General features: G+C 58.3%; 1 protein-coding gene across 2 annotated transcripts in view; it reads left to right on the top strand.

The window, feature by feature from the left end:
- Nucleotides 1–16,175, top strand: part of PREX1 (phosphatidylinositol-3,4,5-trisphosphate dependent Rac exchange factor 1) — a 196,086-nt gene that overhangs the window by 160,556 nt on the left and 19,355 nt on the right. Inside the window, exons 30-40 of one of the 2 annotated variants that reach the window (XM_054573628.1) lie at nt 997–1,125; nt 2,334–2,375; nt 3,275–3,495; nt 6,170–6,269; nt 8,064–8,207; nt 8,305–8,419; nt 9,753–9,819; nt 10,722–10,894; nt 11,230–11,332; nt 11,588–11,655; nt 13,035–14,613. In XM_054573628.1, the coding sequence (XP_054429603.1) occupies nt 997–1,125; nt 2,334–2,375; nt 3,275–3,495; nt 6,170–6,269; nt 8,064–8,207; nt 8,305–8,419; nt 9,753–9,819; nt 10,722–10,894; nt 11,230–11,332; nt 11,588–11,655; nt 13,035–13,077 (1,205 nt within the window). In that variant the 3' untranslated portion in view covers nt 13,078–14,613. Of the gene's footprint in view, nt 1–996; nt 1,126–2,333; nt 2,376–3,274; nt 3,496–6,169; nt 6,270–8,063; nt 8,208–8,304; nt 8,420–9,752; nt 9,820–10,721; nt 10,895–11,229; nt 11,333–11,587; nt 11,656–13,034; nt 14,614–16,175 lie in introns of those variants that run through there. The other variant, XM_054573629.1, reaches the window with a different exon arrangement.

The following is a 16,175-nucleotide window of genomic DNA, read 5'->3' on the forward strand; positions in this document are numbered from 1 at the left end:
AATTGAGACTTTCTTCTGGAAATGATGGAGAGGAAAAGAATTGACATGTATGTCCCCCCACTTACCTTTCCTCTCATTTACCCACCTACCCATCTATCTACTCACCATCCATACACCCCCTGACCCCCCCATCCATGCATCTGTATCCATCCAGTAAATAGTTCCCAGGAACCAGTTTGTGCCAGGCCCTTGTGCTAGGCACTGGGGACCCTAAGATGGACGTGACACTGCCCCTGACTCCGGAGCTCCCAGCTGGGTGCAGGAAGTTGCTCCTAAATAAGGGTAGGAAGTGTGAAGAGTCGGGGTGCCCCAGCTCAGCCTCCCCTCCTGCTCTGTTACAATCGTGTCTTCCAAGGACGGACCTCCAAAAGCAGAGACAGCAAACCCAGAGGAACCCAAACCGCAAATATCTCACAACCCTGGGGCATTGTAGCAGGGACGAGGCCCAAGAAACAGGGGCCTGTGTCTGTTTGGCCTTTGAATGGTCCTGCTGGGGCCAGGTTCAAGTCCCAGCTCTGCCACTACACAGCTGTGTGACTTTAGGCAGGACGCCTTCCCATTCTGTGCCTGGGCTTCTTCCTTTGTGTAGGGAAAAGGTTGGACTAGGTTCTAATTCATGTGCCCACTTGACTGATGTGGCTGTGGGGAGGTAGTACCTGAGAATCCTTCTGTGACTACATCCAGGCTTAGGAGAAGAGAATGCAGTGATTGATTCGTGATGTCTGCACTGGATTGGTTTCAGCTGTGAGGAGTCACCTCTCAGACTAGGAGGAAGGAGTGCCGAGGTTGATGAGTGATGTCTGCCACAAGTGTGGTACTATGACTCGGTAGCACACTCACCATGTATTTGCCCCTCCACCTGCCATGGACCTGCTAGCATCCTTGATCTCGGATTCTGAGCCTTGGAATGTGGTGATCGGACACAGGCGTTTGGATTACCGTTCTCCAAAGCTACCTCTGTCCCTTTCCTGTCCTCATGCCACTCTCCTGCCCCAGAGTTCAAACAGAAAGAAGATTGTACAATCCGTGGCCGGAACTTGATCCAGATCAGCATCCAGGAGGACCCCTGGAACCTCCCCAACTCCATCAAGACCCTGGTGGACAACATTCAGAAATACGTGGAAGGTCAGTTGGGCAGGGAAGGGTAACTTGGGGGGGGGGGGTTGGTGGCCATTGGTTCTTAATGTGGCCTGTGGCAGGATCAGGAGTGGGTCCACCTCCACGTCCCATTGTCCCTCCGTGCCCAGGGGAGGACGAGAAGAGCTGGTGCCCCTTTCTCAGCCGAGCATCTTGCCCGGGGGCCCTACACCCCTGATCCAGGCACTGCTGGATTTGTGCAGAGTCAGGAAGCTGCGAAGGCCGAGCTTATTCCTTCTCAGCTTCCGAAACTGGATTTGATTCAGTTCCTTTTCTTCATTATTAAGGTCACGAGCTGGAGGCTCCCTGATCAGACTTGGGCTCACAGGTTTTGATACTATAGCATTAACAAAAAAGAAAAAAAAGTGAATCGGCTGCCAGGGTTTTATTATCAGAGATACCACATAAAAATCTAGATTTCTGGCTGCTCTTGAACAGCCAGAGGATCTGGCACCGCAGTCACACATGTGTGATGAGTGGCAGCTGTCGTCATGGGTGGGGGAGTCCCCATCACTCCCTGCTTCTGAATGTCTGCCTCACAGGAAGCAGGTGACATTGATGGTGCCTGCCTGGCCCTTGGCAGCATTTAAGCCTGGGACTCCTGGCTCAGCAGGACCCTGGGCCAGGGGGGCATTTGATCAGGACCCTTCCCCCGGGAGCAGCAGCCTATGTGCTAGCCTTTCATATTTTTCTTTTTGCCCCTTCTGGTCCTAAGAACCCTTTAAAAAAAAAAAATTTTTTTTTGTTTTAAGAAAAGAGAGCAGAAGGTCTGAGCTTTGGCTACACGTGTGCAGGGCTGCGGCTATGTAGAATGTGCCTATGTGCCTGACTGCTTGCGTGAGCTGCTGTGCACCTGTATGTATGCACGCATGTAAGCGTGTGCCCACATGCATGTACAAGGTGTGGGCTGCGGACTCTGGCCCAGGAGTTGGAGAGGCTGGTTGTAGTCTCTCTTTGGTGGGTGTATATAAACAGCAGGGACGCAGGTAACAGTTGAGTTCCATCCCCTGGAAATTGGGGGTTTCTGGGTTTCATCCAACATTCCTCAGAGCTCCTCAGCCCAGCTGTACGTGGCCATCGTCCCCAGAGCTTCACTGCACAGGGTTCGCTTGGGCCGCAGGGAGGGCCCAGTTCTGCCTGAATCTTGTGCTGACTCCTCTCTACCCTTCCTTTTTTCTGACTCCTCCTCCTTCCAGATGGGAAGAACCAGCTGCTCCTGGCCTTGCTGAAGTGCACAGGTGAGGGCTTTGAAGCAGCAACCGTCCGTGTCGGGCACACGCCCAGGTGCACCCGGGAGAGGCCACCCTGGCCGCGGGCGCTCAGGACTGCAGCCCGGGGAGGCCTCTTCTGCCGGCTGAGGTTGATGTTCCCATGGTCATCGGGGCCTGCACACGGCGGGCGGGGCGTGTGCCGCTGTTGCCCCTCACACCTCTAAGAACTAGGCAGACCTCACTTGCTTCCTCCTCTTGAGTCCAGGGGACGAGTCTCAGGGTCCTGGAGCCAGGAGCCCCGTGTCTTGCCACCTCCCAAGACTGGGCAGATCTTGATGAGATCCCTTCTTTTCGGAAATTCTCTGCCAAGGGGCAGCCAGGATAGGATCTAGGTCAGAGTTGGTCACTGAAAATCAGTTGGCCAGAGCCAGTCATCAAAAATAATCCCTCCCCATTGGGACCCTGGAGGAGCGATCACCTGAAATTGGCCAGTTCTGCAACCCATGTCAAGAGCAGGGGCAAGGAAGGGGTAGGCAGGAAGAAGTCACGCTTCTCAAAAATAGAGAAAACGGTAAACTACGTTTCTTACAACGTGGAGTATGGCAGACCTGCTTGGTGCCATCGGTCGGTCCCCAGCCAGGAAAGGTCGAGAGACTCCCGCACCGATGGAGACACAGCCCAGTGAGGGCTTTGAGAAAGCCGTCGGAAAGTCACAAGGCAGATAAGTCAGAGAGTTGAGTTGTTCAGCAAATTGGCTTGCTTTTGGAGAATTGATTTTTGCGGTATTGGCTTTTGGTGGCTGGGATTGGCCTCTGGCAAGTTGGCCCCAGATAGGCGTCCCGCTGGGCCCCGGGGGTTGGCTCTGGGCCTTGGGGCTGCTGGTGGCGCAGGAGCCCCTGCCCAGCAAGCCCCTCCCTGCCCCACAGACACCGAGGTGCAGCTGCGGAGGGACACCATCTTCTGCCAGGCCCTGGTGGCCGCCGTGTGCACCTTGTCCGAGCAGCTGCTGGCGGCCCTCAGCTACCGCTACAATAACAACGGCGAGTACGAGGAGAGCAGCCGGGATGCCAGCCGCAAGTGGTTGGAGCAGGTGGCAGCCACCGGAGTCCTCCTGCACTGCCAGTCCCTGCTGTCGCCGGCCGCCGTGGTGAGTGGGGCAAAGAGGGACAGGTGCGCTGGGAGCCTGGGCAAGGGAGCTCCCGCCTACTCACTCAGGCTCGCCTTGTGCATTCAGCAGCTCTTTATTGAGCATCTACTATGTGCCACTGTTGCAGGCACTGGGGATCCAGCGGGGGGCAAAGCAGAGTTGTACTTAGGGATCTTAAAACTTAGTGGGGGAGGTGGACATAAACCAATAAGTAAAGTAAGTGGTGTAGACCAGGGGTTCTCCACCAGGGCAGTTTTACCTCCCAGGGGACACTTGGCAATGTCTGGAGACGGTGTCAGTTGTCACGACAAGGGGAGAGGACACCCTCCTGGTGTGTAGTGAGTAATGATTAGGGATGCCGCTAAACATCTTACAACGCACAGGATAGTCCCCCCCCACCCCGCCCCGCAACCCGAGAATTACCTGCCCCTAAATGTCAATAGTGTCACATTTGAGAAACCCTTGTATATAGTGATAAGGGCTAAGGAGGAAATCAGGCAGGGAAGGGCACAGGAAGTGGGGGGCGGCAGCCGTTGAAAGCTTCAATAAGGTAGCCAGGGAGGGCCTTGCCAGGAAGGTGACTTCTGACCTAGGAACTGAAAGGGGGGTGGGAGGGAGCCCTGAGGATATTGGGAGGAGCCTTTCAGGCTGGGAAGTTAGCAGGTGCAAAGGCCCAGAGGCAATGTCTGAGGAGGACACACTGGCTAGAGCGGAATAAGCCAGGGCAGGGGGTGGGGGAGGTGAGTCTTGAGAATTGTTTGGGGTCTTGCAGAGCTTTGGCCGTTGCTCTGAGTGGCCGTGAGCCTTGGGAGGGGCTTGAGCAGAGGAGGGATGGGATCTGACATTGGCCCTGAAAGAATCACTGAGCTCCTGGGTGGGGAAGGCGCTGCAGGCAAAGCTTGGAGGCCAGCGAGGATGCTTCTGTAATAATGCAGGTGAAATCCCTGGTGCAGGCAGAACCTCCGTTGGTAATCCTTGCAGTCGCCCTGAGGCGGGTTTCTCACCACGCACACCCTGAGGCCGGGGCAGCGGGTTTGAACTCTGGGAGCCTGACTCCAGGCCCGCCACCCCCGAGGCTGCCCTGCTCCCTCTGCATCTCCTCTTCACCCTGATGCCACTGTCCCGCCACTGTCGGGGCTCAGGATCAGGGCCCGTCGTCTGCTGGCCCCCAAGAGGCAGAACCAAGGACTCAACTTTCAGCGGTGTGGGGCCCAGAGCCCATGTTCCCCGGAAACGAAGCCTGCAGCATTGCTCTGTGCTGTTTGCTCCTGCACTCCGGGTGCTCAGGCCTGAGCTCCCCGCCCTTGCAGCCCTGAGCGTCCTAGACACTTTCCCAGGCAGGGCTCAAAGCCATTGCTGGGGGCTCTTGGGAGAGCATGGCCTTCGTGTGCCCCCTGCTGGTCGACTTTGCACACAGGCGCTGTCTGGCCGCAGATCCGCGCTCACCTGCTTCCTGGAGAGTACCACCGGCTGCGGTGCCTGGAAAGGCAGCCAGGAACACCCAGCCCTCACCTTCTGTCCTCAGATGAGAACCCTGGGGCCCAGTGCCTTAGTCACCAGTCACCGCGCAGCGCCAGGCCCTGAGCTGGGCGCGGGGTGTCTGAGGCTCACTTTCTAGTGGGGAGAAGCAGATTGAAAAGAAGGAAGGAAGGAAGCGGAAGAGAGAGGGAAAGAGGGAGGTTATGCAGAGGGTCAGACGTGATTGAGCTTTAGATTGAAATGGTCCGAGATGGCCTGAGGAAGTGCCAGGGGGGTGAGCTTTGAGCTGAGAGGCCTGAGTACCAAGACACCCACTAGGTAAATGGCCCGAGGAAGAGTGTGCTGGGCAGAGGGAACAACATGTGCAAAGGTCCTGAACAGAGGCCAGTGAGGCCAGAGGGGAGCAGGCCAGGGGTTTGGGGGATGAGGTCAGCGGGGCCTTGTCTGCAGGGCCTGGGGCTTTATTGTGGAAGCAGAGGGAGGGTTCGGAGGCTTTGAGCAGGTGTGTAACGTAAGTCAAGTTTTTCAAAGATTCCTTGCAGTCACAGTGGACTCCAGGGTCTGACTCTAGGCTTAGTGACCCCTAGGCTGCCCTGCTCTCCCCGCTTCTCCGGGGTTATCCCGGGCTGTGCCTTGCTAGAGGGAGAGGGTGGCACAGGGGACCTGTGAAGAGGCAGAGGTGGTCCTCCTTGTGTTGGGGATGGTGAGGAGGGTTGGGGGAGGTAGATGAGCCTGGGGTACGTTTTGGAGGTCAACCCATCAGGACTTGATGATGGACCGGGTATAGGGCGAGGGGAGAGAGAGGTCAAGAAGTCCTTCAAGTCAGAGCTTTGGGGCTTGGGCTGCTGGACGGATGCTGGTGCGCTTTGCCGAGACCGGGCCACCTGGAGGGGGATGAGGAGGGACAGGGGACTGCTTTGGGCTGGCCAGGTTTGAGGTGGTTGCGTGCGATTGCTGGGGTGGGCTGGGTAAGAGGGCTGCCCAGCGCATTAGAGCGGAGCCGGGTTCTGAGCTGGGGGCTGCGGGACGAGCAAACACAAGTTCGCATCCAGCCCTGGAGGGCCCAGCACGGAACCTCGCGCCCGCTGGGCCCGCAGCCTGGTGTGCCGACCGGAGTTGAGTCACAGCCTCTTGAAGGGAAGCCCTGGGGCAGCGGTGGCACCTGAGACCCCTCCGCCCTGTCTCCCTCCTGCAGAAGGAGGAGCGGACCATGCTGGAGGACATCTGGGTGACCCTCTCAGAGCTGGACAGCGTCACCTTCTCCTTCAAGCAGCTGGACGAGAACCACGTGGCCAGTGAGTGACTCCTCCCACCCCCACCGTGAGAGTCAGGGTTCTGGGGTGGAAGGGACTGCTTCGCAGGCCACCCTGCCGCCAGGCCAGCTGCGCAAGGTTGGCATGGGACCCAGTGCCTTCAAGCCTCATGCTCCCAACATACATGGAAAAAGGGGGTCTCTTTTTGTATAAACCCAGTTGTCTCCAAAAGCTTTTAAAAGGGAACAACCAGTACCCAGTTCTTATTAAAATTTCTAAAGATATCCATTATTGGGGTGGAGACTTGTTAAGGTTTTCTAAGAATTTATAACATTATTATAAGGTTCTTCCTTTCTTCCTTCCCCCCTGCCACTCTTCCTTCAACCCTGCCACTGTTCACCCACTCACTCATCTGCCCCCCCCATCCGTCTGCGTACCCGTCCACCCCTCCTCCGTCCCACCTACCCGCCTGCCCCTTCCCCGTCCATCCGCACGTCCATACAGTGAGCGCATAATATGTGTCAGGCCCCGTTTTCAGTTCTGGGGCCCCAATACGGCTGCGATCCCTGTGCCCCTGGAGCCACAGGCCAGCCCTGTGGGACTCCGCCCTGGCTGCACTGGGAGCATCTAGCTCTGCAAAGACACCGGTGCCCCAGTCCCGTCCCAGCCCTGGCAGGGCGGATCCCCTCTGTGGGGTGGACCCTGGGCCCTCGCGTTCTAGCAGAGCTTCCCAGGTGGCTGGTGGGCCGCGGACTGAGGACCGCGGGGCCGGGCCGCGGGGCCGTGGCTCTCCGAGTGCAGTCCCTGCGAGAAAGGCGAGTTCTCCGGCTCCACCCCAGACCCGGACCCGGAGCTCCAGCAGCAGAGCCCATAGATCTCTACTGACAAGCCCCCCGGGGACCTTGAGCACACTCGTTGGAGAGCCACTGCTCTGGATCAGTGATTCTCAATGTGTAAAAAATTACCACCTCCACGGAGAGTCTGTTCAGATCGATTTTTTCCCTAATTGCTGCACCCCCATTGAATATTAGTACCATAGATGTATTATATATCTGTGTACCGTAGGTATATCTGTGTTTTATACATAAAAAGAGTACTTTTCTTTTTTTGATATCCCCTCTAGAACCAATGTTCCCCTCCTTGGGGCTGATATCGCCCTGTTGAGAATGTGTGAGAGTCTAGAGGGACAGTAGGTTTTGTTTTGGGCACCAGTTGGAAGGGATGGCCAGCAACTGCCTGCCTATGAGTAGGCCAAGTTGGGCTCAGATTGATTAGTGATGTCTGCCCTGGGCGCTGGATGGGATGTTGGTGCTGTGCCTGCCATAAGCTCGTCTCTAAGGGTGTGAATAAATGCAGGCCCCATCTGAGGGCAGCATTGCCCTGGGCTGCCAGGTTCGGGGGGTACAGGGAGCACTGGTGAGGCCCTGAAGACAAACACGGACAATCCCCCCGCTGGGCCGAGCCAGCGTCAGGTCTGAGAATTAAGCAGTGGGAACTGGGACCTGTTGAAAGAGGCGGAAAGGGGGGAGGGTCAGAGGCTGCTCTTCTGAGCGTCTGAGGGCCGGGCTCTCTGAGACCACCCCTGGAGGGTGGGAGGACGGGGAGGTCTGAAGCTGCTGCTCTGGTGTGGGCAGGCAGGGACGTCCCAGGATGCCACCCTGAACGTGGGGCGACAAAGGGGTCTGAGGTGACTGCTTTGGGGTGGGGAAACGGGGGAATCCCAGGACGCCCTAGTGGAGGTGTGAGCGGAGGTCTGCAGCCGCCCTAACGCAGGTGGGCAGGTGGGCAGCGCTCCCCTAGGCCTGGTGGTGACCGCTCCGCCCTGTCCCCCAACAGACACCAATGTCTTCTACCACATTGAGGGGAGCCGGCAGGCGCTGAAGGTCGTCTTCTACCTCGACAGCTACCACTTCTCCAAGCTGCCCTCCCGCCTGGAGAGTGGGGCCAGCCTGAGGCTGCACACCGTGCTCTTCACGAAGGGTGAGCAGTGGGGTGCAGAGCGGGGCCTGCGGTGGGTAGCCCAGGCTCCGAGCACCCCGGGACCCCACCCTCTGCCCTCCCGCTTCTTTCTTCGCAGCCCTGGAGAACGTGGAGGGGCCGCCTCCTCCAGGCAGCCAGGCGGCGGAAGATTTGCAGCAGGAGATCAATGCCCAGTCCCTGGAGAAGGTTCAGCAGTATTACCGCAAGCTCAGGTACCTGCCTGGGCTACATGTTGGGGACAGGAATCCAGATTTACGGGGACTAGGTATCAGCGTATAAGTCACCAGATAGTCCCCCCAGCGTGGGAGTGGCCAGAATGCCTTTTCCTGAGCACCTACTATGTGCCAGGCCTGCTGCCAAACATGCTCATCAGACTCTCCCCATAGCCACAGCTGGCCATTCTAAGCCACTTTACAGATGAGGAAACTGAGGCCCAGAGTGTGTACCCGGCTTGCCCGAGGCCACACAGTCAGAAGGTGGCTGAACTGAGCTTGGAGCTGGGTCTCTTTGGCTTCTAAACAGGTCCTTCCAGCTGAGGGGAGCTGCCTGTTTCATTTTACATGGGGGAGGGAGCCGGGTGGGATTCTGAAGACTGTAAGGGGTGTGGCCCCCAAGGCCTTGGCCCAGCTCCGCAGAGACCCCATGAAGGAAGTAGGGGGAGCGGGGGCCACGTTGGTCAGGAGGGAGCCTCAGACCCAGGGAAGCAGCTTCCCCTCCCACTTCCCTCCCCCTCCCCCTTCTCCTTGCCTTCTCCCTCCCTGGAAATGGGAGGCCGTTGCCTTCAGGGAAAGCATCCAGCTTTGTTATTAAAACTGGCATCTCTGGATTGATTGATGCTCTCAATCTGTGCCATGCTGCTTGTCAAATGTGTAAAATAGTGCATCTCTGACCGTTCGTCCATCCCTTTGTTCATTCGATATGTGGGCCAGGCTCTGTTCTGGGTGCTTGCTTGGGAGTCAGCAGTGACCAGGAAAGCTTCGTCTTAAAAAAAAAACTTTTATTCTCACCCGAGGACATTTTTTCATTGCTTTTAGAGAGAGATGGAGAGAGGGTTTCAAGAGAGGGGAAGGAGGGTTGAGAAGGAGGGAGAGAGACATCGATGTGAGAAAGAAACATCGGTCGGCTGCCTTCTGTAGGTGCCTCAGCTGGGGCCCGAAGCTGCAGCCTAGATACATGCCCTGACCGGGAATCGAACAGTAAACCAGTGAACCAAGAACGGTGTAACAGGCCAAGTGGGGAGAGCGTTCAGAAGACAGACACTCAGGACAAGGGCCTAGAGAGTGGGGGCGTCAAGTGCAGATCACCTGATCAGGACAGGCAGTCAGGGAAGTGGCATTTGAGGGGTGCCTGCGAGGCCCCTTCTCGCGTCCCCCCGGGGCTGTTGGAGGAACGGGTGACTGTGGGTGTGGAGAGCTGTGCAAGGCGCTCTTGGTGGTTTCTCTCTGGGGGTTGCTGGGGGGTAGCTGGGCTGCAGCTGCAGTGGGGGCAGGGGCTGCATGCACGGTGGGCCTGGCGGTCCCCCCAACCCACGTCTTCCTCTCTCAGAGCGTTTTACCTGGAGCGGTCTAACCTGCCCACAGACGCCAGCACCACGGCGGTGAAGATCGACCAGGTGCGTGCACCCGTGTGTCGCCCTGCTGTGGGGCTCGGGCAGGGCTCGGCGCTCTCGGGTCAAGACTCAGCTGCCAGGGTTCCGGGTGGCGCCCAGCCGGAGTCCTGGCAGAGCGGCCTCGAGCCCTCTGTGGTGCCCCCTGACCCCACTTACTTATCGCAGCATTTCTCTGAGGCTCGGCTAGCTGCAGCCCTGCAGGGTTCTTTCTATTTGCTTGTTTCAAATTTGTTCCCAGCGTTTAAAAATCAAAAGACTTCCATGTAATGGAGGCTTCTCGCTGCCTTCGAGGCATAGAAAGATCTGGCCGTCCAGGACCCTCATTGCCACGTGTCACGGTTGGCCCTCCGAGGGCACGTGCTCCAGGCCTGCCGCCCTCTTCCCAGGCTCAGGCAGGCCTCGGATTTGACAGCGGCCTGTGGGCACTGGCCTTGGGGCTGTGAGGCGGGGGCTCCGAGAGAAGCAGAGGGCACAGCCCGTGGGGGGTTTGTAGTCTGGGCGGGGGGTTTGTAGAAGATGCCACGGAGAGACCTGGCAAACCAGCCTGTTGTGCCTCCACGGGGCAGGGGAGGCAGCTGGGCAGAAGGAAGGCCCCCCCGCCGGAGGCATGGCTCGCGCTGGCAAAGGCTGAGCTGGGGGCACACCCGGGCAGGTGAAGAGAACGAGATTTGAAGGTTAGGCCTGAAATACATCGTGAACGCTGAACGCCAGCTTGTGGGGCAGTGGGGAGCCACAGATGGCCCTTGGGCAGGGGTCGGGAAGGTTAATTGGGCTGTAACCCCCCCGTGAGGGGAGCTGGGAGGACAGGGGCAGTAACTGAGCTGTGGGCGGGAGGGAGCGGACGGGATGGAAGGCCGGGCGGGGGCCCCGCCAACTGTCGGGGTGTTTGTGTGCGTACCTCACAGCTGATACGTCCCATCAACGCCCTGGACGAGCTCTGTCGTCTCATGAAGTCCTTTGTCCACCCCAAACCTGGTGCCCCTGGGAGCTTGGGGGCCGGCCTCATTCCCATCTCCTCCGAGCTCTGCTACCGCCTGGGGGCGTGCCAGATCGCCATGTGCGGCACCGGCATGCAGAGGTGAGCTTGGGGCTGGGCCCCGGGGGCCACAGAGGCCAGGGGGAGAGGAGCCTGCTGCATGCCGCTGCCGTGTTCGAGGGGCGCAGGGAGTGAGCAGCCAGACACTGGCTCTGTGTGGCAGCGTGTGGGTGGGGGGGTCTTCTTGGAGAGAAGACACCTGGGCGTAGGGAGTGAGTCCAGCAGTTGTGTGGGGACAGGGACGGGAGGATGTGAGGCCAGGGGCCTGCCAGGCCATGGTGGTTGGGGTGGTGGCAGGTTCCTGGGCGTGGGGGGCCTCTTGAGGTAGGGCAGGAAGTCCCCGCCTCACCTGCCGTCCCCCTCGCCCCTCCCTGCAGGAGCACCCTGAGTGTCTCCCTGGAGCAGGCGGCCATCCTGGCGCGGAGCCACGGGCTGCTCCCCAAGTGCATCATGCAGGCCACGGACATCATGCGGAAGCAGGTGGGCGGCGCCCCGGGCTGCAGGGCACCCTGGCCTGGGCGTCCTGGGCTGAGGGCAGGACGAGGAACCCTCGGGAACAGGCGGTCATCAGCCCCACCTATGGCCCTTCTCCCCATCTGGGGGGTGGCCTGGGATTTCCGTTTCTGGGGCTATTACCTACCGTTTCCCCCAGCGCCACGCCCCCGCCCCCCAGTTTGCTCAAGTGCCCTGAACTCAGTGCAGAGGCAGGTCTCAGTCTCACACTTCTTTCCTCAGGGCCCCAGGGTGGAGATTCTGGCCAAAAACCTGCGGGTCAAGGATCAGATGCCCCAGGGTGCACCGCGGTGAGTACCGCCCCCTTCTTCTTCCGCCTGGGAAGGCCAGGACCCGAGCTGGCATCAAACTCCTGGCCTCGCCCCAGGCAGACGCCCTGGTGGTCACACGGGGCCCCACCTCTCGTTTATGGGGGTCCCGCTTTGTGAAGCAACAAATGTACTTAGTGTGTTACTCCTCAGAAGAGCTCCCACTTTGGGAAGGTGAATCAAAGCCCCCAGGTGAGTCACAGGCAAGGACGCGGTGCGATCCCCACGTGCTGCACGGCCCTTTCTCTGCCGCCTGCTACCCGTGGGCCAGTCCGCCTGCCGCTCCCTGCGCGCACGACCCCTTGTCCCTCCACTCTGGTTTCAGCCCAGCTGTCTCCATCCCCACTGCCCCAGTTTGTCAGCAACATCTGTCCACGATTTTTAAATAACTTCATTTTGAAATAGTTTGACTCACAGGAAGTTACAAAAGTAGTACAGAGTTCCCTCGTGCCCACACTCAGCTGTCATGTGACCACAGGACATTGTCGCAGCCGGGAAACGGCGCTGGTGACTACAGCAGCTCCCACGCACACCTTGCTGTGTGTCACCAGTTTTTCCACGCATTCTTTTACCCTCATTGCTTTTGGATACTTTTATCTGTTAACCCCCTCCAGGCTCTGACTCAATCTCTATCTGTGTTGTCTGCAATGGTAACTCTGTGAGCAAGATACTGTTCACATCCCCAGTTGGCAGTTGGGGCCACTGGGGCACAGAGAGGTTAAGTGTCCTGCCTGGGGTCACACAGCTAGTCTGTGGCAGAGCCCGGACTCGGACCGAGGCAATCTAGGCCTGGGGGCCGACGTGCCACCTCGCTTCTCTGTTGTGTCCCTGTCACCGCAGCCACTGCTTTCTGGTCCCCCTGCCATCATCTTCCCCACAGACCTGCTGCTCCTGCTGGAGCCCATTCCTGGCTCCTCCTTACTTGACGCTGAAACTCAGTGTCCTTCCGGTACAGGCGTTAAGGAAACCAAAGCAGCTCTCCTGTGCGCTCAGGGAGAGGCCCCCAAGATGAATATTAAGCAGAAAAGCTCAAGGGCTGCAGTGCGGTGACTAGTTTGCCACCATTAGTGTGGAAAAACGTACACCCCCTACACATGTAAACACACACCCACACACGTATCTTAACCCAGACGTGCAGACTGGCTGTATTTGTAAAGCCGCGGCTGCCTGTGGGGAGCAGAGACTGTGGGGAGGGGACTAGGTAGCCGGGGAAGTGTGGGCAGCATAAATATTTGTCACTCGGTATTTTTAAAAATATCTGCTGAGTTCGGTTTTCTGGCACGGGTTACCTGTTCAATAAAAATGGAAGTAACAGGCCCGGCCCTCCCTGGCTTCTCCTCACCTCCCTCCCCCCTCCCCAGGCTCTACCGCCTCTGCCAGCCGCCGGTGGATGGGGACCTCTGAGCACTGGGTTGCGTGGTGCTTGGCCGCGTCCCCTGGAGCTGGGACTTGGGAGGACCCAGGGTCAGTCCGGCCTGCTCCAGAGCCAGCCCGCGGCCTCCGCTCCCACCTGCTCTGCTATCTGCCCAGCCTTTCATCACCTCCTGCGAGGACAGGCTGTGTCCCCGGCTCTCCGGTGAGCTGGCTGATGGGCCTGGGGCCAGCGCCTTCTCCATGCTTCCGCCAGAAACCTGTGGGGTGCTGGGGACCCACGGAGCTGATGGGGGCACCTGGGGCCAGGGTTCCTGCCCCTAAGTCCCTGGGACACAGGAGAAGTCACGGGCGCTGCAGCTGGAGGCCGCACACCCGGCCCCTCGGGATGGCTCAACGTGCACTTTCAGAACTCCGGGTTTCCTTCTAAGTCCACATTCCAGGTGCCCCCCATGTCTCTGCCGCCTCCCACCTTAGCTTCCAGATTCACCCCTAACCCTGTACTAACCTGCTCGGTGGACTCAGAAAAGCGGGCCTCTGCCAGGAGAGACAGAGGGACAGGGCACAACACCTGTCACCAAGAGGACACTCGAAAGCCACACCAGCTTCCGACAGCTCCGCCGTGGGGACTTGAGCCATCAGCCCTGGGCACGAGATTTGCTCTGACTTTATTTATATGGCGTGAAATCTCTATGGTTTATTTTGCAGTTTTATGTTCGTGGTGTTGAGACTCTTTTCCCAGGTTGTGTGATTATATCTTTGACTTTTTAAATGTCAAAGAAAGGTATATTGTCTAACAGGGGACCAACACAAGGTAGTATTGACAACTTTTTCCAGTTCTACTAAAAAAAAAAAACTAAATTATTGAAAATTCAAAAAATGTATTTCATCTTTCTAAATATTAGGGTCATATGGTATCGCTTCCGAGTATGAATTTTGGTTCTCCCCCCATCCCGCCTCTGGTTCCCCCGCAGCTGGTCAGTGCTGGAATGAGTTACTTTACTCTCTCTGAATGGCTGGCTGTAAGGATGCGAGAGGCAGCTGGGCCAGGACTGGAGGGGGTCGAAATACCCACGTGAGATGCTGTCCCACGCAGGGGTGTGTCCTGCAGGTGGGAGCGCCACTGCGAACCCCTGGATGGTGGCTTCTGTAATCTATTTTTTTGATGTTAGCTCAGAGCCGAACATTCAGGAATTTTCAGCCAGCTAGGGAGACAGGAAGCCAACCTGCCCGCGTGGGCACAGGGACCCACACGGGGACCCCCTCCGCAGTGTGTCCCCTCCAGCTTCTGGTCTCCAGTGGGGAAATGTCACAGCTGAGGCGGAAGAGGGGGGATGTCTCCCTGCCCTTGGCTGGTGGTGAGATAGCTGGGGGTTTCCCGAAGCCCCGCCAGTGCGTTGGCCCCTTGGCCTCCGGGGCCGCCTTCCTGAGCACTAGACGGCAAGGCGTGGGCTTGTTGCTGGGCCCTGGCGAGCCGGGCACCGGCAGGACCTGCTTCAGCCCCGCGGGGGCTCCGAGAGGGGCTCCCGAGGCCAAGGCTTCGTGCACTGGTTTACTTTAAAATGTACAGATTCTGCTCATCAGATTCATGATAGATTTTTTATTATTATTAAAAGTCAGTTTATAATACAAATACTTTGATCTGTGGTTCCTTTGGGGCTGACTTTGGTGGCGTGGGCGTGGAGTGGTCGGCCTCACGTTGGAATGAACCAAGACCTCGAAGACTCCCATGGAGGCCATTGAGCCGGTGACCCCTAGCCAGCGATGTTACCCCGCTGAGCCTCAGTCTCCTCCTGTAAGACAAGGACAGTGTATATTCTCCTTTACAGAGGAGCGGTGAGGACCGCCCAGGATTACACTGCAGGTTTCTGCCTCAGGTGCGCCAGGAAAATAATGGCCTTCATATTGTATTCCACCTTAACTTTGGATTCTGACCTCCGATTTCACTGTGATGGTAGAAAAATGGGGCTCTTTTCCCAGGTATTCCCCACCCCCTCCTGGGTGTCATGCCAGAGTTCCTGGTCTTACACATGCCCAGGTGTCAGGGAGGTCCAAGGGAAGTCACCGAGCCATCCTCTGCCCCAACCTGCAAGGCCCATTTGGGTCTGGAATCGGATCTGGGATGAGGGCTGGAATGGAGTTCCAAATACTCAACACTGTTGGGACTGCTCCTCGTCCAATCAGAATCCATTCTGGCCACAAACCGCCCAGTCATAACACACACAGGCGCAGACACTGCGCGTGCATACCTGAGCCTCCGGACTAGGCCCCAGGCTCTGAGCTGGGTCTCACCTGCCTGGGCTCAGGCCGCCTTTATGAAGCTGCCTGGGTCCGTCTGCCCAGGCAGGCCAGTCTTGTTCCTTGGGCAGATTTTGACCTGCAGATTTGCTAAGCTACCCGCTGCCTGCCGCCCCCTGCCCCACCCCCCGCCCCCGCTCCTGCCCTTCCCAGCCCCGCCTCTCCCCCTTCTCTCCTCTCTCTCCCCCTTCCCTCCTCTTTCCCTCCCTTGCCCCACTTTGGGAAGCACCGACATCTGTGAAAACGCCCTGCTCTTCATCACACCCACGGTTATGGCCACCCTCGGGACCCTCCTGATGCCCACGCCGGTCCTGCCATTTGAGACAGGAGCCCATTCCCTTTTAATCTCTCTTCTCTCCGAAGTAGCCTGGGCCAGCGCTCACCCCTGTAGGCCCGGACGGGCTCTCTCCCGGAGGGAGCCCGGTGTCTTTCCCTGGCGGGTTTCAAAGCCTCGACACTGGGATCGGCGGGGGTGAATCCTGGTGGGGTTTCGGCACAGGGACGGGCTAGCGATTTGGAAGTTTCTGAGGCCAGTTCTGGATCCAGAAGGACCACTCTAAGAGCGGGGCTGTCACCTCAGCCCATGCTTGGGGTCCACAGGGAGGACTTGGTGCCCGCCTCCGGGCAGACACTGTTACAGGAGGCAGCCATTCTGCCTGTTCTGCACCCTGGGGGCCTGCGAGGAGAACAGTGATGGACCAAGGGGCAGACCTCCTGCAGTGATGGACTAAGGCAGCTTTGGTTGGGAGCTGAGGAGTGGGGTCTCCGTGGCCTTGAGCAAGTCACATCTCTCGGACACAGGGCCACCTCTGCAATATGGCGGTGAAGGCTTC

Source organism: Pteronotus mesoamericanus, unplaced genomic scaffold, assembly GCF_021234165.1.
Source record: "Pteronotus mesoamericanus isolate MK-2021 breed Mesoamerican mustached bat unplaced genomic scaffold, CSHL_Meso_final contig_25, whole genome shotgun sequence".
NCBI classification, from domain to species: domain Eukaryota; kingdom Metazoa; phylum Chordata; class Mammalia; order Chiroptera; family Mormoopidae; genus Pteronotus; species Pteronotus mesoamericanus.